The 21,652-nt window shown below is 39.4% G+C and overlaps 2 protein-coding genes and 1 long non-coding RNA gene across 5 annotated transcripts in view; 2 read left to right on the top strand and 1 right to left on the bottom strand.

Annotated features, from left to right (window-relative positions):
• The first annotated feature begins 228 nt into the window (after window positions 1–228).
• On the top strand, window positions 229–20,282 carry dusp12 (dual specificity phosphatase 12). 3 transcript variants are annotated; one of them, XR_010019887.1, is made up of 7 exons: window positions 229–492; window positions 2,229–2,342; window positions 2,438–2,556; window positions 3,274–3,364; window positions 4,187–4,364; window positions 7,603–7,876; window positions 20,260–20,282. XR_010019887.1 is itself a non-coding variant. In XM_063063996.1 (6 exons), exons 1-6 carry the CDS (start codon window positions 239–241, stop codon window positions 7,762–7,764), a joined length of 918 nt encoding a protein of 305 aa, XP_062920066.1. In that variant the 5' UTR covers window positions 229–238; the 3' UTR covers window positions 7,765–14,915. The 3 variants fall into 3 exon arrangements, 1 of the variants encoding a protein (XP_062920066.1); XR_010019886.1 differs by lacking the exon at window positions 20,260–20,282 and adding an exon at window positions 19,964–20,253; XM_063063996.1 differs by lacking the exon at window positions 20,260–20,282 and having other exon boundaries at window positions 7,603–14,915.
• LOC134354767 (E-selectin-like) lies at window positions 13,800–21,556 on the bottom strand. Its single transcript, XM_063063998.1, has 6 exons — window positions 21,167–21,556; window positions 20,252–20,437; window positions 19,956–20,141; window positions 17,756–17,875; window positions 16,935–16,962; window positions 13,800–13,934 (listed from the first exon to the last, which is right to left on the bottom strand). The coding sequence occupies exons 2-6, from the start codon at window positions 20,394–20,396 to the stop codon at window positions 13,901–13,903; spliced, it is 513 nt and encodes a 170-aa protein (XP_062920068.1). The 5' UTR covers window positions 20,397–20,437; window positions 21,167–21,556; the 3' UTR covers window positions 13,800–13,900.
• The window catches only part of LOC134354768 (uncharacterized), a 44,298-nt gene continuing 42,940 nt past the window's right edge, over window positions 20,295–21,652 (top strand). Inside the window, exon 1 of the long non-coding RNA XR_010019888.1 lies at window positions 20,295–20,974. This is a non-coding gene — a long non-coding RNA (uncharacterized LOC134354768). The remainder of the gene's footprint in view (window positions 20,975–21,652) is intronic.

The following is a 21,652-nucleotide window of genomic DNA, read 5'->3' as shown; positions in this document are numbered from 1 at the left end:
CCGTTGATGCTGCCCGGCCTGCTGAGTTTCTCCAACGTTTTGTCAGTCAGTGTCTATGGAAGGAAATAAACAGTTGACGTTTCAGGTTGAGGTCCTGTTGAGGAGTTCTGGCCCGAAAGGTCCCCTCCAGAGTTGATATCCACCAACTCCGCGCGTGCCCCTCTGTACGCACAGTCAACGTATGGCGTCACGGTACGCAATGACATCACCGGGCCGGCGTGCGTCTCTTTCTGCGGACATGATCTTGGTGAGGAGCGGCCTGTTCCTGGGAGCTGCCAGTGATGTGGCCCAGTCTCAGAGCCTGTCGGACCGCGGCATTTCTCATGTACTCACCGTCGACTCGCAGGAGCCCCCGCCTATGGGGAACGTTTGCGCGAAATTCGTGCAGGCGCTGGACGAGCCTTCCACCGACCTGCTCAGCTTCCTGGACGAGTGTGTGGGCTTTGTGCAGCAGGCACATGCTGCAGCGGGCGCCGCAGTGTTGGTGCATTGGTACGGCGACTCTTCATGCAACAGCTTTCCGGCTTGATGTGGTATAGCGGTGCATCCACTGCTGGCTGCATTTCTCCATAAATAGACTCTATGCTCCATTCCTTGCATCGGAAATTATATTTTAGGCATATTTGCTGCAAACGAATAAGGAGCGTTCAAGATGCATTATTCAAACGTTTCATCCCTATGAAAAGTTTTAATAAAGGATTTCCTTGCGGTGCAAAAGTTTTTACAACTTCAGTCACAATCATGTTGCTAAAAATGTTATTGTGAGAAATAGTAAACGGCGGTCTCACTGAATTGATCCCGTTGATGCAGTTTTTCTGCTTTGTGATGAGCAAAGCACTTCCCAAGTTCAATGATAAAAGTTAAATCATTTTTATTGGGCAGGTTTCTTCCCATCACTAATGGATAGCAGCTTCAGATGAAACATCGTGCTCTGTAGATATTAAAAATACTCAAAAATGTATACAAGCTAGAATCAGTGCCATCCAGGTTGATAAATGCAATTTTGTTACGTACTTAATCTGTTCATTTGACTAAAATTCTGATCATTGGGCATTTGTAACTTTGTTGGGACAAAACAAGTAGATTTTCTCCCGTTAGATTTCCCAATGCACTTCCATTGCTTTCTGAAATGATTCTGTAGTGTAATAACTTTTACAGTATATCTGGTGTCAATAAATATAAAACTACTCTCATTCCACAACCTCTGTTCCAATTCTGAGCCCAGTTACAGCCACTTGCCCAGCGTGCAAATGGAACTCCCTGCCCCACCCATGTAACCCACTCACGCTGGTTCCCCAGCTCATACTGGGAGCTAAAGAAAGAGACGTGAATTAGTGAAATTATAAGCCAAGTGACAGAGACTGAATTGAATTACTTTGGAGACTTTCATCTTCTGGCATTATTTTCATTATTATTTATTCCATCTGGGTAGCCCCCAACCTAAATTATTGTTTTTTCTGTCTGGGTAGCCCCCAGCCTGATGGCATGAATATCAATTTCTGGTAGGAAAAAATCCCCCCCCCCCATTCTCCACTATGACCTTTTACCTCTTCTCACCTGGCTACTGGTTCCCCCCCCCCAACCCCGCTCCCGCTCCCCTCCTTTCCTTTCTCCTATGGTCCACACTCCTCTCCTATCAGATTCCATCTTCTCCAGCCCTTGACCTTTCCCACCCACCTGGATTTCTCTATCACCTTCCAGCTAGCCTCCATCCTGTACCCCCCCCCCACCCCCGTCTCTTTATTCTGGCATCCTCCCCTTCCTTCTCAGTCCTCATAAAGGGTCTTGGCCCGAAATGTCGACTGTCTATTCATTTCCATAGATGCTGCCTGACCTGCTGTTCCTCCAGCATTTTATGTGTGTTGCTTTGGATTGCCAGCATCTGCAGAAATACTCAGGTTTATTTTTAATTGCTTCTATTCAGACTTGCAACCTGCAGCTACCAACACGCTCTACTTGGTCATCATTCTTACCTCCAATGCAATTAATTGGGTAATTGTGCTATAGACGTATTACTGGGACTACGTTATTCCTATGCCGGTCCATATTCTGGATTATTTGCTGATTTCCTGGGAAAAAGAATCAAGGTTTCATTTTATATTACTTGTATTCAGCAGCACAACATTATTATTTAGATTGACTTAAGGAAGATGTAGAATTGAACTTTTGAATGTGTGATCTTGGAGAGAAGATTTTCAAAGTTATTAGTAAACTATTTTATTTCACAGTCATGCAGGAGTCAGCAGAAGCGCTGCTGTGGTAACTGCGTTTATAATGAAAACCGATAACCTGAGTTTTGAAGAGGCATATGGTAAACTTAAAGCCATTAAACCGGACATCAGGTAAGGTTGGTGTAGATAGGATCGCATGTCACTATTTTAATTAATTATAGTCTTTTAAAGGGGAAACTTATAAAATACTTTGTTTTTGCTTTTAGGATAAATGATGAGTTTGTGAAGCAACTGAAGCTGTATGAAGCGATGGGCTGCAAAGTGGATTTAACAAGTGCTGATTACAAACAGTATCGACTTCAGAAAGTCACTGAGAAGTACCCAGGTAATCTCATACTGGCAGGATAAGTACAGAAACTGCTATGCAAATCCACCTTATGATATGAATTTTCACTCAATTATTTTCCATTTCTTATCTCAAATTTGCTATTTTTGCTGAATACGCAATTGTTTTATCAGCTTTCTTTGAATGTATAAAAGGTACCAGCTGTATGTGAACTCATTATGTGTAATGAAAGAGATTTTTGCTTTCTAATTTACATTTAGTTTATTGCTTCACGACACCTGTAGTTTTGCACCAAGCATTTTTCTGGACTTCATCGATTCCTTCAACACTGTAATGTTTTCGAACATTATTATTATACACTTTGCCATTTACCTGAGTAATATTTTATTAATTTCAAAACAAAATTCTCAAGACCTCTATGCGTAGTTATTGAGCCCTTTTTTACAGTACGATTTATTTCACCTAGTGGCTTCAGTAAAATTTAATCAAATAAGGAAAGAAGATTAATTTGAGATCTTGTTTTACAAATTACGGATTTATGAGAATTGTGTTATCTGATCCTTTCTCACCAAGTGGCAGTTTAAATCCTGGGTGATCATGGTCTAAGTGTATTTTTAATATATCTACACAAAAATGAAATTACTTTTTATGATCTATGTAACATACCATTTCAGCTTAATGTCATTATTAATTTCTATGTATGTACAAGAAAATGATTTGAATTGCTTGCAAATACCTTTTTATCTATACATGTAGAGCTGCCGCATTTACCGAGGGAATTATTTGCATTGGATCCCATAAGTCTTGGGAAAACTAGTGAAGCAATCTACAGGTGCCGAAAGTGTAGGTGAGTGCAATTCTTTCTGTAGACGATAGTTAAACAGCATTGCTTGGTTTTAGGCCATTAACACCTTTAGTGAGCTTCTATCAACATTCATTGGGTTCCTGACAGATATATGCCAAAATGCCTTAGTAAACTGGGTAACAGAACCCTGTCAATCTTAGATTTTAAAATGTCAGCACTCAGTTGTTGAAGTGGTTCCAAAGTTCTACCAACATTAGTACATAGACATTCTCTCCTGAAACATTGCACTAATATTAATCTAGCATTTATCATTCGGGTAGATCTTCACTGTGGTCTCTCTAAACCCATTAAAATGTTATAAGGTGCAGTGCCCAGACCTCCAGCTGTGGTTTAACCAATCCTTTTAACAGCTGCAGCACAACTGCTTGTAATCTGAGACTTTGATTTTATTTTTTGTAACTGACATTTTGTAGGGACTGTTAAAGCTCCTTGAGTTCCATTTAGCATTTCATCATTAGATTACAGTGCATTTACCTATATTGAAGTCCAGGTGGCATAGTTTTGCCAATTTACATAATCTTTTCCTATGTACTTGTATGAATTGCATAATAATTACTGCCTGTAAGTATTCATAATGTTCAATTGAGCCAGACCAGTCTTTATGTTCTAAATGAGCCTCTTTCTTCTTTTTCATCCAATCCTGTGAGTGAAAATAATGTTTTGATGGAGATGTACTAAAGCTACAAATCCAGCAGTTCACAATCTCCTTGAAATTTTCATTTGTGCAGCTGTTTTATAATTCATTTTCAGTGTCAAGTATGTAGATTTTCATTGTAAGGTTTCCTCTTTTAAATATAATTTTAGGCGTTGTTTATTTCGTGGCTCAAGCAGTTTGACTCATGAACCTGGAACTGGAGCAACAGCATTTGCTCACAAGAGGTTGTCTCAAAGCCAGAGGTGCAATCAGACTAGATGTACATCATATTTCATTGAACCTGTGCAGTGGATGGAGCCTTCACTACTTGGTGTTTTGGATGGACAGGTAAATTAGTATAGATAGTGCTATCGGAGACAGATATCTAAGTCCAAGTGAAATTGACTCTTGGTTATATTGTAGGTTTCCTAAATTTCAAGGTGTATGCAACTGAAAGAAAAATACCACACTGTGTATAACACTCAATTTAGTTTAGTTCAATCAATTTTCAGCATAGGTTAAACTCTACATCTCAAAAGTATATCCAGTATTTTTTCATTAATATAACAGCAGACATCCCACCTCTCCCGGAAGGTCCGGGAGTCTCCCGCAAATTAATAGTGGCTCCCTGATGCCCGCAAATTATATACAATTTCCCAGAAATTGATTTTTTTGAGAGCGAGCGTGAGAGAATGCGTGAGAGAGAGCAAGAGCAAGAAAGCAAGCGCGAGAGAGCGAGCACGAGTGAGAGCGACCATGAGAGCGAGAGAGTGTGCGCGAGAGCGAGAAAGCAAGAGCAAGAGAGAAAGCGCGAGAGAGAGAGCGAGAAAGCAAGAGCAAGAGAGAAAGTGCAAGAGAGTGAGAAAGCAAGCGCGAGAGAGAGAGAACAAGAATGAGAGCAAGAGAGAGAGCGAGAGCAAGAAAGAGAAAGCAAGCACGAGTGAGAGCGACCACGAGCGAGAGAGCGCGCGCGATAGAGAGAGAGTGCGAGAGCAAGTGCGAGAGAGTTCTAAAAAAAGTCAGAGTGGCAGAGTGTTCCAAAAAAAAATAAAACGTACGTCACCCCAGACTACACTAAAGTGTACCCCTGCCTAATAGGGGTCAAAATAATGACAGTGCTGCTCACTGCACTGTTTGCAACAGCGACTTTTCTATTGCCCATGGTGGGTTAAGTCTGTAAAAGACATGTTGAGGTGAGTTTAACAGGTGTCATTCATTCATTAGCATAGCTAACGTTATTTAAACTAGCTGGCTAACTGCTAAGGAGCTACTCTATTGCAGACATCACACCTCTCCCAGAAGTCTCTCGCAAATTGATGGTGCTACCTCCCTGAAATGAGTTTTTGCAGGGTGGGATGTCTGTAACAGGATTGCATTGATCAAATAACTTCATTGTGACTCTTGATGCAAAAAAGTAAAATCAAAGTGGATAAATGAAGAATATTCCTCTGTGAAATATCAACATTTAACCATTTAAAAATGTTTTTCATCATGAAGGCCAGGTTAATGTAGGTAAGTAAAACTAATTAGGTAGTCGCTTGAACTAAGTAAGGGATGTAATAGATAAGTATGTTTGTTAAGTCTATTTTTGTGGGTATTAAAATATCTAAAATAGTCTGCTGGTAGTGGGAATCAAATGACAGTGTAGCGATGTGTTACACACAGAGCTAGAAATAACGACATGCAGTCTGTATGTAGCACTCGAGACTACGGCACTGGCTTTTAAGCAGTTCCCTTCCAGCTCTCTCCGGGCGGAAATGACGTCAGAGGTGCATTACAAAGGTCTCTCCCCGTGAGTGGGCTATTTTGTGAGCCGGTTTGCTTGTGTAGAAAGTGGGTCACCACAACAGTATGTTTATGCTATTATGCTTCAGTATTTATTTACCTGAATTTATTACTAAGAGCTGAATTACCTTCAGCTTTCAGTAAGGTTATTTTTGAACAGGAAGATAACATGTCGTCTTGACTGACCACTGTTACCTCTCACATGCAAACTTCCACCAAAAAGCTTCAAGAAATCTGCTGCCACAACAAAATAACTTAATGTCATTCTGGTCAGAGGCCGTGGCAGAACTCAAACCCTGTCATTCTTGAGTGTTCCTTAACATTTTGTGAACACTTAGCAAAAACTGTCAGTAAACATTGAAATGGGAATTAGCTTTATTGATTAACCGCCTGCAACCATGTGAGGAACAAAGACCAGAGAGTCTGGTTATTTACTTCTGCTGCATTTCACCGGCACAATATTGTACCAAACCTGCACCTAATCACCCCACGCTAACTGGTTGGTGCCCAAGTTAACAGAATGCTCTTCCCCCTCCCCACTCCTCCTTTGATATTCACACTTTCCAAGCGTAATAGCACAAAGATACTACACAAAGTTGCATCAGCAAGTTTGTGGTCAGAGTACTCAACAACTTAGATTTATCAGTACCCACGACCCTGTATAACTATTTGTCATCCCATTTTACTGTACTTGCCATTGTCAGTCCCTTTTGCTGATAAAGTGGAGAGAGACATGGCTAACAGATTTCACAGCCCTTCCCCAGCTCCTATTGACCATTTCTTCAAGCAGATACCCAGTTAACATGAATGTGCAGTCTTAAATTGTTTCCATACTTGCCTTAACCAACAGATAGTCCACCCATTCCGATGCAATTCCTGTAAGAATCCCTTATTCAAGTGTCAGAAAGTTAAGAGAGTGCTTCATATTGACATTTTTCTACTCTTTAACTTTGAGGGAAGGCTAATAGAATTAAACACTTCTCTGGTGTCACTGCAGTATTGCTTGGATGAGTAAACAACAAAAATCAAAGTTTCATTGAAGTACCTGGAATATTTTTGATTGTAATGATCTGTATAAAACCAGTTTTTGTTGAATATAATTTCTAAGACATTGTCCCCACTGGCAAAATTGAAAGATTTATTTGGCACACGTACATAGAAACATCAAAAAATACAGAGAAGTGCGACATTTGCATCAAATCAATCAATGAGGATTTTGCTGGGATGCCCACAATTTACTAATCCAAACTGTTGGCCTTTGGAATGTGAAAGGAACTGCAGCACCCAGAAGAAAAGCAAATGTCAAGGAGAAAATGTATAGGCTCTTTGCAGGAGTGGAGGGAATTGAGGTCTAATCGGTGGTTGCTGGCGCTGCCCAAATTCTGTTGCTAAATTGTTTGCTCTGTCAGCATAAACATGAAGTATGTGAAGCAGTGGAGGAGAAGATTCAGAAGGGAAGAGTTGAAATTTTAAAAGTGGGTCCTTTTAGAAGGATTGTTCTAGTATGCGAGAGTCTAGAATAGAAAAATAGCCTAAACGACCACCGAAACCAGTTTAAAATAGTTCTGAAGGTAAGTACATAATATCAAATTGAATAGGTAAACTATTTTACATTGGGCTACTGTACTAATGACAAAGATGGTCCTACAATAGAAATCCATTCATCCTTTCTATGTAAACAATAGGAAATGTTTCCCAATGGCTGAATCCTGCCTATGGCATATTGTCTCTTGTCAATTAAATGGAAGATAAAATGTATATTATTGATTTAATTTCTTTTTAAAATTTTGCTGTTTTTCAGTTGCTCTGCCCAAAATGCAACTGCAAGCTGGGATCTTTCAACTGGTACGGTGATCAGTGTTCCTGTGGACGTTGGGTGACTCCTGCTTTCCAGATTCACAAGAATCGAGTTGATGAAATGAAACATTTAAATCTCATGAGTGTGGAAAATGTGAATAGTTGAATAGTACATCCAGTGGATTGTATCTGAAAAACTCACTGAATGGAGGAAAATTTTATCCTTGTTCCATCTGAATCTAAGCTGCAGAACCTGAGGAATGCCGCAATAACTTAAGGTGGTTATCATATTCCTTGCAAATATATCTAAATATCTGCTATTGTACTGCAAGCCATTTTATTTAATGCACCAAGAACAATTGAAATATCCCTGAAAGTCCAATGGTTTCATCTAGCTCTTGATAACTTTCATATGGATAGGTTTGCATGACCAAAGATTAAAATCAACGCAAAGAACAAAAATTTAAAAAAAAATACGGTGAGGCTGCCCCTATCATGAAGTAATCAGGATCTTCCAAAGAACTAAATGTTGCCCAGCTCCTGCAAAACCTCACTTCCATTTCAGGATGTAAAGTCCATTTTCATACCCACTATCCACTCCAGAATCAATAGGAGACGCTGTTTTGTTTAAAGGATATTATACTATTAACAGAAACCTTTAACTTCACAAATGCAGCATCTCACTCAGAAGTTACATTGGAAATTTAAAGAAATAAAATACAGTAATCTTTCTTCATCCCATCTATTTTAACAACATATCCACTAGATGGCACTCCATGGCCAGGATTGTATACTTCGACTGCCACCTCGTGACCCAGAGTAGAGTGCTGTTACTGATCCAGAGCCAGCACCTGATACCAAATTGGTTTGACGTTTAGTTGGTGAGAGGTACATTTTCAATAAATAAGTTATGTCACAAAATTAAATATAAATTGTGTTAAAAGTTTTAATGGGTAGAGAGTTACAACAAAACATTGACATTTTAATTTTACAGTATACAATTCTATTCGTCAGGACATACTAATTCAGAGTATAAATAATGACAATGAAAATAATTTCTTAAATGTTAGATTACATGTTGAAGCAATTAACTAAAGCCACATATTTAGTATTTATATTTGTAACATGCAATTACACAAGTAAAGTCTTGTAGGCTGTAAAAATGTGTAAAAATGGATTTTAGCAGCATGGCTTGTTGAAATTTGGATTATGTTGACTAAAAAAGGCTTTATATTGTATGTTTTCCATTACATTTCAAATATTTCATAGATTGTTCTACACTATATAATGAATGCTTGTTTAAATCTGATTTATTTTTAGAATAAAAATTATAGTTAGCATATATATGTAAACACAAGAAGCTTTATGAATTATTTGAATAATGTTTGCTCAATACAACACGAGGTCATGGTATACAATTTAACTGACATATATTATGAGGAATACATCCAGATCATTCCCAAGATGTTAACAACCACCAGCATCCCATGGTATGTTCCTATTTTACTTACTGAAAAAGCTAAAAAAAAATACACCAACATAAAATATAATTCCTTTTACTGATACGAATAAAAACATAAAATAGGAATAGTGTTGAATAATTAAGTTGGTACTTAATGATAAATTAATAAATACAGTATTTCAAGAAATTACACTGGTAAGGAAACTTATCCACCATTGAATGTTGTTGATAGAATACTCTGACAATATTCATCTAATCAGACTATTTGATGCATTTACACATACTGTGGTGATGAATTTTCATCTGATATGCAGAAACAGGAAGGACTTAAAATATCGGGGGAAACCGTAGAGGGAATGATCTTTTGGACTGGTGGACAATAGAGAACAGTGATGGAGTGGATGAAAACAGGATTTTGAGATTTGAAGTTGGCATAAAATTGAAGGGAATTGACCTTCAGACAGGCTAGAGGCACTTGCTGATAAAGGAAAATACCAGTGTTAAATTTTGGCAGGAGGAATGCAGAGAAACAACATAAGGTAAATGCCAGCATGTTAAACGTGGTACGAAGAGGGAGTTTAGAGATATTAGAAGTTAGTTAACAAAGGAGCTAGGATTCCACTTTGTAAAGAGGGAAACAGTACAAAAACCTGGGAGCAGTGGTTACCTAAATTTATCACAGCTCAGTATCAGCTGGATGATCGTCTCAAATTGTGGTTCAGCTATTAAGAAGGGTAAAATGACTTTAGAAATTGTATAGAATAGCTTCAGTTGAATGGTGTCAGGGCTAAGGAGCTATAGATACCAGGAAAATACTGGGTTCAGTAAAAACTAAGGATACTTGATACCCAAAATCATGATGGGTTTAGAAGAGGATTTGTTTCCGTTGTTTGAAAATTTAGTACAAAGATGCATTGGTGTAAGATGATTGGGTAAAAGGAAAAAAAGCACAAAATATTAGTTGTTAAACAATGTAATTAATTGAGTAGTTTTCCTTAATTATGTGTAAGTAGTTGCAGGCCTGTAGAATCAGAGTGGTGATGTGAAACTGACTGGATTTTCCTTGGTGATACTTTGAGGAAACACATTTCCTAGCAATTTGTTTGCTAAGATAAGATACGGCAGTTTCAAACTTTGTACAAGAAGGTTAGGAAAGGTTTAGTAAGGCAGCTAATGAATGTTTTATCTGAGGTGGATAATCCCATTAGTATAGAAAGCCTGGAGGAGCATTTTAAATCTTATTTTGCTGTATTCAATAACAAAGCAGATATTTAAATCCTTATAAAGGATTTTACCACATCCAAGGTTTTAAATACTATTTATATTTTTAAGAAGAATGCTGCTGCTGGCCCAATCAGTGTCCTCTGAGCAAGGTTTGCAAAATGGACATCATTGTGTTAACCAATATGTATACTGTTAGGTTAGATGCAGCTCAAGTCTATCCAATATTTAAAACAGCCTCATGGTCCTCATTCCAAGTCAGATGATCCAATTTAATTTAAAAAGGTTAGTAATTGATAACCCATCACTACTATATTTTCATCCTGTATTGTTGAGAATTGTGGCAAACAATTGGCCAAGCGATCACCCTCAATTTAGGGCAAAAAGGATGTGTAGATGGCCATTCCCAGTTATAATAGTAATCCCATTTTAATAACAATAACAGAGACCAATATGATTCATAAGGATTTAGACCATAAGACAAGGACCTATCAATCTCTGCTTTAAATATATCTGATGATTTGGCCTACACAGCTGCATGTGGCAATGAATTCCACAGCTTCACTACCCTCTGGCTAAAGAAATTCCTCATTTCTGTTCTAAAGAGACATCCTTGTATTCTGAGGCTGTGCCCCCTGGTCCTAGACTCCCCCACTATAGGAAACATCCTCCCTATGTCCAGTCTTTCTAGGTGTTTCAATACTCAATAGGTCTCAATGAGATCCCTCATTCTTCTAAACTCCAAGGAGTACAGGCCAGAGCCATCAAACATTCCTCGTACATTAACCCTTTCATTCCTGAGGTTCTTCTTATGAAACTCCTCTGGACCTTCTCCGATGCCAGTACGTCCTTAGATAAGGGACCCAAAATACTCCAGGGTGGTTTGATCAATGTCTTATAAAGCTTTAACATTGCATTCTTAGGAACATTTGACTTAGCAATTGCTTTTATTAATACAATAGCCATCAGTAATTCTCAAAGCTTCAGGTAGGATGGGGATTGATGTCTAGTTTGTCCATCTCTTTTCAGACCTATGTACGAATCTGTTTATTTTTATTGAAAATAGCAGGACCAAGATTGGACCCATCCCTATCATAAGAGGAGTTAACCAAGGTGATCCATTTGTCCCATAGTATTCAGTATTGTGATGGGCATTTTATTATTCTGTTTGGATTGGGATGGATGCAGCTTTTATTTGGGAACAGGCATTTTATACTACTTCCGCCTTTGCTGATTATGTGTTTCTCAGGAGGGTATGTCAAAGAACCTCAAGGTCAAAGGGTTATGCAGTGCAGAAGCAGGCGTTTTGGCCCAACTCATCCATGCCAACCAAGTTACACTGAGCTGGTCTCTTTTGCTTGCACTTGGCCCTTATCCTTCTAAACCATCCCTATCCAGATACCTGTCCAAATATCTTTTAAATGTTGCCATTGTATCCGCCCCTACCACCTACATTCTATATACTGCAAATCGCCTGTGTGAAAACTTGCCCCTCAAGTCCTTCTTAAATCACTTTAACCTATGTCTTCTAGTTTTGGACTCGCCACCAGTAGTCCACTAGTCATCTTCTCTATGTCCATTTTAGCAGGGTTTTAGAAAGGTCTATCAAGTCACCCCTTAGACACCTTTTTCCAGGGGAAAAAGTCCCAGCCATCCAGCCTTTCCTTAAAACTCAAGCTCTGTCATCTCAGTACCATTCTCATAATTTTCTTTTGCAAACTCGCGATTTAATGGCATCCTTAAGTATCCCTAAGTGTGCCAAATCCCAAGTGGATCAAAATGTTCGAGCTCCTCAACGCCTCCCCTCAAAGCACCAACATTACCCACTCTTATTCCACAACTGATGGTTTTACGACAAGGGTGTCACCACAATGTCTCTTCCACTGAACCTCTGTGTTCCACACGCTCTTCCCAGGGACACACACTGAGACAAACATTAATGGCTGCTGCAAGATCACCAACTCACAAGTAGGTAGTATGGTAAAGGTGCTGTATGGCGTTATTGCTTTCATCAGCCAGGGCTTTGAGTATAAGTCTGAATTAAACTTGGGTTAGGCCACATTTCAAGTATTGTGTGCAGTTTTAGTCTTCCCCATTACAGGAAGGATGAGGAGGTTTTGGAGAGTGTAAAGAGGAGATATTGCCAGAATTGAATAGTATTAGCTCTTAGGAAAGGTTGAACAAAATTGGATTGTTTTCTATGGAGCATAGAAAACTGAGGGGATTTGTTATAGAGGTTTATAGAATTATAAGAGGTATAGATGGAGGCTTCCTCCCACGTGCCAATTGCTAGAGGAAACCTTTTAGGAGTTATTAATATTTTTTTATATTTTTAGGGATTCTCAAATGAGCTATTACAGTTTTCTGTTCTGTTCATTCTTGCTATTGTTTAATTTTTATTATATTTTAACTATTGTGATATATTTTTCAGTGCTTCAACACATCAAATGTTACTAGTGTATATGATGTAAAATGAGTGACTCTAAACTCTGGTTTTCTGTTGGTGAATTTCTGTTTCGGTATTTACTCCCTTTTTGTTCTTACAACATCTCACTTTCCCAGCATTAACAGATAGCTGGTGGTGTCTTGACATTGCATATATGAGCTGCATTAAAACTCAAACTGGGCTAAGTTTTACTGTGACTATTATATTACCAGCTGGCACAATCTCAAACGCCTGAAATTTGTGTTAGTACTATTCTGTGATATGCCATATCCAATATAAAAATGTAACTTAGACCAATCTCTGCTATAACATTGATAACATGTTTTCTAATAGAAGAACCATCAAAATATAACACAGTACTATATTCTTAATCATGTGTTTTTGAGCTGTTTGCCAGAACAGATCATGTAATGCAACATTTTGTTGTTCTTACATGTACTATCTTCATATGAATCAATTATTACTGAATGTGAACAATACTTGGTGCTGGAGGAATAACTTACTGAACATGCTGTCCCTGGGATGCAGGGTATGATCTCAATGTATTTATGTTTAAGTGCTGAAATGCAACAATATGTTTCAAACCCCCTATCTAGAAAGTATCCTTTGTTGTTCTTCTGCCGAACTAGAGTTGGGTTCTTATAAATCATTTGCCTCATGAAAGAGTGAAGTATTCATAAACCCCACAATTATTCCCTTGTGAGTCTCTAATTAACACAAAATTTAAATTATACAATTTTAAAAGGTACAGTAGCTTTGGATCAATGATATTATTGAGAAGTAATTTGGTTGCTTCCTTCTTTCGTTATATGCATTTTAAAATTTTTATTTTTATCAAGGCACATTGGCAGTAGGCATGAAGGTTCTGGAGCAATCTTATAGAATTTCTTACTGAAGATTTCCACCGTCTCATTAGAGTTAATTTAATGATGGATGGGATTCATTGTTTGTTTTCAGGATTGGTACTAGTCTTCAAAAAACTGTCTTGGACTTCCAAGCTTAAATCATTGTCAATTTTTGGTATCATGTTGAGTCTACTTCCATACAGTTTCAATGCGATGTGAGGTCTCATGAAACACTCTTTGTGTCTTATCAGTTTTCAGAAGTCATTGATGCTACTGATTTTTTCATTATACACTCAAAGGTAATTCAGCAATCTAAAGCATCCCACAATTAAACTGTAGTTCTTTCCAAATTGTCTTCATTTCTGTACATAAAAGTGAAATATTTGAAGTTGAGCATATGCTTGTAATGAATATGCAAGAGTTGACATACACCAAAAGGATTTACATATAACACTGTTTCTTTGTTTTAAAATGACTCCTACCTATATTATGTGTTACTTTGTATTTTCAGGTCAATGATAGCAATAACATGTTTCTGATCACAATAAAAACTGCCCTCAAAAGTGGGAAAGTCCCTGCGAAATAGTTATTTCCTATTCCAATGCTGATTGTTGACATCAAGCGGTCTAAAGAGCAAATCTCAGTTTAGAATAACTGTATACAGTATATAGCAAACCAGGATGCAAAAAGGATGATTCACTGAATAGAATCACAAAATGGGAGAGGAGGCCATTCCATCCTTCAACTCCATTCAAGAGCAATCCTGCTAATCCCACATCCATCTTCTTGTAGCCCTGTAAATTATTTCAGATACCTTATCACCTAGCTTTTGAATGTTACAATGGAAGCTGCCAGTGGCACTCTGTGTTCCAAATCCTAACTGTTCAATCCATAAAAAAACTTGCCTTCAGGTTGTTTTTCCAATCACCCTCATCCTACATTCCTTGTTTTTTAAAGCTTTCTGCCAATAGGCACATTTTCTCCAATTTCTTTCATTACCCCATTCGAACCCCATACACCTCCAGATTTTCTATTTTAAACAAATAACTTATAATCTCTCATCCCTGGAATCTCTTACAAACTCTCTGTAATCCACCCTATCTGAAGCCTCATATCATTCCAAAAGTTTAGGCCTGGAACTGGATATAATACTCCATTTGTAGCCAAACGTGTGTTCTATAAAAGTTTGTAAAACTATTTGCTTCTTCTTATAGTTTATTCTTCTATTTATAATTCAGGGACCCCAAATGCATTTAACTGAGACTGTCATGAAATTTGCAAACACTTTTTCACATATTCTTATCAGGCATGCGAGTGTTACTTCAGTGGTTGGTAAGCTGATGAAGAAGATCCTGAGAGGCAGGATTTATGAACATTTGGAGAGGCATAATATGATTAGGAATAGTCAGCACGGCTTTGTCAAAGGCAGTTCGTGCCTTACGAGCCTGATTGAATTTTTTGAGGATGTGACTAAACACATTGATGAAGGAAGAACAGTAGATGTGGTGTATGTGGATTTCAGTAAGGCATTTGACAAGGTACCCCATGCAAGGCTTATTGAGAAAGTAAGGAGGCATGGGATCCAAGGGGACATTGGCTTGCCCATAGAAGGCAAAGAGTGGTTGTAGGTGGGTCATATTCTGCATGGAGGTCGGTCACCAGTGGTGTGCCTCAGGGATCTGTTCTGGGACCCCTACTCTTTGTGATTTTTATAAATGACCTGGATGAGGAAGTGGAGGGATGGGTTAGTAAATTTGCTGATGACACAAAGGTTGGGGGTGTTGTGGATAAGTGTAGAGGGCTGTCAGAGGTTACTGCAGGACATTGATAGGATGCAAATCTGGGCTGAGAAGTGGCAGATGGAGTTCAACCCAGATAAGTGTGAGGTGGTTCATTTTGGTAGGTCAAATATGATGGCAGAATATAGTATTAATGGTAAGACTCTTGGCAGTGTGGAGGATGAGAGGATCGTGGGGTCAGAGTCCATAGGACACTCAAAGCTGCTGCACAGGCTGACTCTGTGGTTAAGAATGCATACGATGCATTGGCCTTCATCAATCATGGGGTTGAGTTTAAGAGCTGAGAGGTAATGTTGCAGCTATATAGGGCCCTGGTCAGACCCCACTGTGCTGTGCTCAGTTCTGGTCACCTCACTACAGGAAGAATGTGGAAACCATAGGGTGCAGAGGAGAAATATAAGGATGTTGCCTGTTTTGGGAGTATGCCTTATGAGAATAGGTTGAGTGAACTCGGCCTTTTTTCCTTGGAGTGATGGAGGATGAGAGGTGACCTGATAGAAGTGTAAAAGACGATGAGAGGCATTGATTGTGTGGATAATCAGAGGCTTTTTCCCAAGGCTGAAATGGCTAGCATGAAAGGGCACAGTTTTAAGGTGCTTGGAAGTAGGTACAGAGGAGATGTCAGTGTTAAGTCTTTTATGCAGAGAGTGGTGAGAGTGTGGAATGGGCTGCCAGCAGCGGTGGTGGAGGTGGATACGATAGGGTCTTTTAAGAGACTCCTGGACAGGTACATGGAGCTTAGAAAAATAGAGGGCTATGGGTAACCCTAGGTAATTTCTAAGGTAAGGACATGTTCGTTTTCTATGTTTCTATATACAGCCACAAAACTGGGTCAGAGAATGAGCATTTTGTAGTGAGTAATGTAGGCATTATAGATGACACGCATCAGCTGCAATTCTTTTATTGAAGCAAAGGCCCTGCAATGAACAAGAAGGAATATTTGCAATAATTTAGAGAATGGATGATAGCTTTCCAGCTGCGGCTCAGTGGCAGCTTTTTCATTTTAGCCACATGGGTAGGTGAAGTTCTTTTGTAGATGCGAGCACAAAATCTCTGCAGACTTTCGAATGCAGTACTGAATGATACTACCTTCTGGGTATCCAAAATCATACATATCCTCAGACAGAGATTAAAGATTTATTATATTTTGAGGAATAACTTGGGGGTTTTCCCTAAGTCCTGGCTAAAATTTACCCTCAAATGAGCAAATTGGCTGTCTACACTTGGCTACATGTGAGAAGTATTTAATTGCCAAATAACATTTTTGGATATCCCATGGCCACGAAAGGCCTGGCAGAAATGCTACTTGATCTTTCACAAGAGAATTGAAGGTTTTTTCCTCCACTTTCCTTCCTTTTACTGAAGAAATGTAATGGGATTATGACCTCTTTGTCTTTTGGAAGAATATCACATGAGTTGACTGCCCGCATTGTCCTGCTGCTGATGGCTGAAAAATCATAGGCAGCACATGTCCTAGTTTCTAAATTACCTGTGGGCACCGTATCTCCCAGCAACACAGACTCCTAAAATATCACCATCTTGGTATTGAAAACAAAAGATTACCTTGAAAGTGGGTTCTTCTCTTGTTTTGCTGTAAAAGAAAATGAATGTCACAATTGATATGTTTGCTGTTGCTCTATCATTGCTGACATAATTTAATTTTGTTGTCATTTACATCCTCCCATCCTGCATCACAGTCCATTCTGCTGTGCAGATTACAGCTGAGTCAGCTGATTGCAGACTTCTGTCACTGATGCTGTACACAATGGCAGCACAGAATAGTCTATCTTCCTCACTCCTAGTTGGTACTCTAAGGCAAGCTATTCCAAGTCTCTAGCTAGACATAGTGGATCCAATTAGCCAAACAAATAGTTGGATACATTTGACAAGACTATAATGAACCCCCTCATTTTACTTAAATCTATGGAAATTGGTGAAAGCCAAGTATTTTGTTTGTAGCATGTTCTCAGTCCTCTGATTTGCAAATACATTGCCTCAAGTCATGAAAATCTTTAGTTGAAGCAAATCTCTCCAGTCTTTGCAGCCACTACTGAAAACATGAAGTCACCTTTAGAGCAAAGGGGATGGTAATTAAGGAGTGGTCTCAATGACTGTTCGCCGTCAGCAGCAAAATGCAATAACTAGTTCCTCAAACCATTTTGATGATTTCATTGTTTCTTTCTTTCACTGGTGAGAAGGGCCAGGCTATTCCCTCGCAAGGATGCTATAATACCGCTCAAATGTTCTGTATCATTTAATAACTCCGTGGCTGATCTCATCTTGGCTCAAATCCATCTTTCTGTCTGGGTTCCATAAGTGACAGAGAAAACAGTAGGCAAACAATATTTAAGAATAAACCTTGGAATTTTTGATAAAACTCTTACCTTTTCTATAACGACGTATAATACCCCAGACTACAAATGACAGAAGCAGCAGTGTGAATGCTGTTCCCACAGTTGCTACTGTGGCCTTTTGTGGTTCCCACATTTTGTTAAAGATATGAACTGTCAAAACAAAGTGTTAAAACTACAGAATGAATGAACACAGGAAAATGCAACATCACGCATAGCATACAGATAAGCCCACTTCATTGAACTGAAATAATTAATAACCTGTACATTATTAATTAATAACAGGTACTAATACTGAGATTTGTCCATAGGATTTAAGCTTCTTCATCTTGGACTCCTAGAGACAGTGAAATGTACAGCAATAAGGTTGATTTTATGTTGTATGCTTGCACTGGCCAAGATTGACAAGACTTTGCCAACCAAGTGACTCCACCATGATTTAACCAATGAGTCTAATAGTTGGTCATTATCATGGTTCTGGTCACAAAGGTTTAACATGACTCTCCTGACTACCTTTGAAATTCTTTGTACTTTGTTCCCTTACATCAAGGCAATTTGACTTGTACCACTTGTGAAATCATTTCTTGTAGTTGAAGACTTTGAAACCAAGTATCACAGTAGTCACGTCACTTCCCCATTTCAAGTAGTGCCTTTGTAATATACTGTGACTTTTATTTATCTAGTTTCTAAATTACTTGCTGAGCTCCAGTCTTCTCTTCTGAACTACTCTTGAAAGTTTGGTGGATTTTTAATAGTATAGGGTTAGCAGCTCAGTCTAATGTCAATCACTTTGATTAATTTCAAGGATGTAGTTTCATAATTCCTTACATGATCTGGGCTGGATCACTTTCTACAGGGTTAGTACTGAGTTCTCTCAAGTGAAATGCCTCAGAACAAATCCCCCAACTGTGGCACTGTTGTGTCTTAGCATTACCACAACAAAGTAAATGTCAAGTGGGTTCTATAGAGGGAGACCAACTCGTGCAAACAAATTATTTTCCAGCCCTTCAATCTGTGGGAAAAGTTACTATTTCACATTTTAAAACAGAAATGTACATTCTGAAATATAATGCAAGGGCAAAATTCTGATGATGCTGATAATCTCAAAATAAAAAACAAGATGTTTGAAATATCCAGCAAGTAAGACCAAACTTGTGGAGAAAGAAAAACTGAGTTGATATTTTTGGGTCAGTAACTTTTCATCAGTACCCTGAGTATTTTTGCCAATTTGTTTTTATCTTAGAATGTTTTGTACACTTGGGACCTTAAGGTTGTTATAGCTGGGGGTGGTAGTGGGATAATGCATGCTCCCAATGGTGTGCATCTCAAATAGCCTCTGACGACCAAGTCCAGCTCTTCACCTTCAGTTATGGCTTAGCTACTAAGCTCAGTGGAACTGTTTCTACTAACAGGAGAAGGGGCAAAGCGAGTTACTGGTGCCTTAAAACTAGTCACCGGGCGGATGGGGCTCATCAGTCGTGGCTGGCAGCTCATCTCTGAAGGAAAACTCTGATTTCAAACCTCAGCTGCCTTGCAGCTATACCCATTTATGGTGAAGGCTTTGGGAGTAAATCCTTAGGAAAACTCCAGAGCTGGAGTCCTTAGGCAGTCCTACACTGAGTTCAATGCTGACAGACAGCTCCTGTGACGGCGCTGAAGCCAAGCTATATCGGTCTCTGCTGTTCCTTTGGATTCATCAGATGTGTGGAGAGGGGAAAACTGCTGCATGGGCAACAGCTTCCTCTCCATATCGTACTGCCCTGGCCTGTGTACAGGCATGCATATCAAACATTGACAGCTAGGATGTAACTTCCATGGTCAACCCTGACCAGTCCAGGCATCCATTGTATAGTTAAAGATGTATACAATACAGCTGGCTAAATTAACATAATGGATAACCTCTGCCTTCACAAACTCTAGATGTTATCCTAATTTTGTGTACGTTTAGTGGTGGGGGACTGTGTTGTCCAATTTCCCACAGCTCCGGTCTCCTGTGTGCCTGGTTCACAAAGCTCAGATCTTGCACTGCTACAAAGGTTACATGTTAAGCTATCATTGAATTCTCCAGTTGAATGTGTGCAATTCCTGATTCCTTGTCCACGAAACTCCAGATCTGTATACTGCATAGCTGAAGAATACATTTCAACTGAGCACACGTTTAGTCAAGCTAATAAAATTGTACAATTTTCTATACACATTTAAAAAAATTTACTTCTACTTCATCTAATTGTACCTTCACAGGTGGGTTTCCGCCCATTCCATTGTCCAGATGTTCCACACTGAATGCTATCTGATCCACCAAGATGAAATCCTTTATCACAGTTTAACGTACACACTGACTTGTAACTGAAATCGCTGAGGGGGTGAGAGCAGTTCATGTATCCTTTCTCGGGAATCTCCAGTTTTCCACACTTTACAGCTGAAACACAAGCATGAAGGAAGCTGACCCAAACGGAATGAGTAATGTGCATCTTTCTTCTTTACTCGGTTGTCTAAGTTGCTGATGGTGGATCATTCTTGATCTTTTACCTTCACAGCTGGGTGTCTCTGCTGTCCACTGTCCTGCCGCCGTGCACTGGAGACTCTGTGACCCTTGCAGTGTGAACCCTGGAATGCAGTGGAAGTCACAGGTGGAGTTGAAGCTGAAGTTTCCAAGAGGGTGGTTGCACAGCATTTTTGCTTGGACAGGAGCACTCAAAGTGTCACATTGCTTAACTGGCCAGGAAATATGGCAATAATATATCAGTTATGGAATGAAATAATAAAAGTCAATGATAAAAAAATTGCTGTGATCTAACATCTAAGTATTCAGATTAATATCTTATTCAAGGACAGATCAACAATTTTTATCCAGACAAGCATAGATTTCAAGATCTACAATGATGACTGGAGCCATAAGCCTTGAGATGTTTTAGAGAGTTTTGCTCACTGTCAAAGAACCAAACTGACCATTCATAACCTGAACGCGCTGTTTCATCATTGGATTACCTCCCAATTCCAACACAAAGACTGTCTAAGTGGTACCACCCTCCTGATAAAACCTGGCCAATGACCTCACTGCCACATTCCAAATTTGATTTGGCCGACCCTCTTCTAATCAGCTTCCAGAGGTCTGTTTTCCATAAATGTTAGCAGTCGATGTTTTTACTCCTCACCCTGACCTCCCCGATCCACGAGCATCTAATTTAGTCTTCTCATTGTTGTTCGGCTGAGTTGCTGACGGAAATCATCCCGATATCTGAACTCTATCAGGTAAATAATCCTCCTCTGTATCCCATTATTTCTTTTACATCAGTCTTCAGTCTTCACTCCCTCTTGGCCGTCCACCTGGAGCTCCAACTCGAGGGAACCCGGGTCACACTGTCTGATTCCCTCGAGGCCTCAGAATGTTGAACGCAATAGCTAGAGTGAGATTCAACAATGTTCACCTGTTCAACAACTCACCCAATTCACACCGCAAACCGTAGAACCCTTCGTCGCAACGGCATTTGTAATATCCGACAGTTTCCACACATTCTCCTCGATTATTACAGGAGTTAGGCTTGCACGAGGCTATCGAAAAAAGCAACACAGTCTCAGAATGATCGCTCACTAAAATATTTACATGATTTTCCTCACATTATCGTCGTTTACATCAGCCAGACACGCTGGTCCTCTAGCACAGCACCTTAAGTGTTCTACCTTTCGAGGACAGCCGCGGCGCCAGCGATCTCAGCCTCCCACAGCCTGCCCGGGTGCACAACGCCCCGGCCCTACAGTGTGAGGTGAGCTGCCCCGCTCTGCCCGCCGGACAGCATCATCGCTCCTCCACCCAGCCACCAGCCTGCCGGCGAATACTCCGGCCCATCAATCCAGAAGTTAATTCTGGAAAAAAAAACCGACAAGTCTTCGGCCGCTGATATAGTGTAAATTTGTACACATTTTGTCACA

Source organism: Mobula hypostoma, chromosome 12 (genome assembly GCF_963921235.1).
Source record: "Mobula hypostoma chromosome 12, sMobHyp1.1, whole genome shotgun sequence".
NCBI lineage: Eukaryota > Metazoa > Chordata > Chondrichthyes > Myliobatiformes > Myliobatidae > Mobula > Mobula hypostoma.
This window is presented reverse-complemented; position numbering and strand designations above follow the sequence as displayed.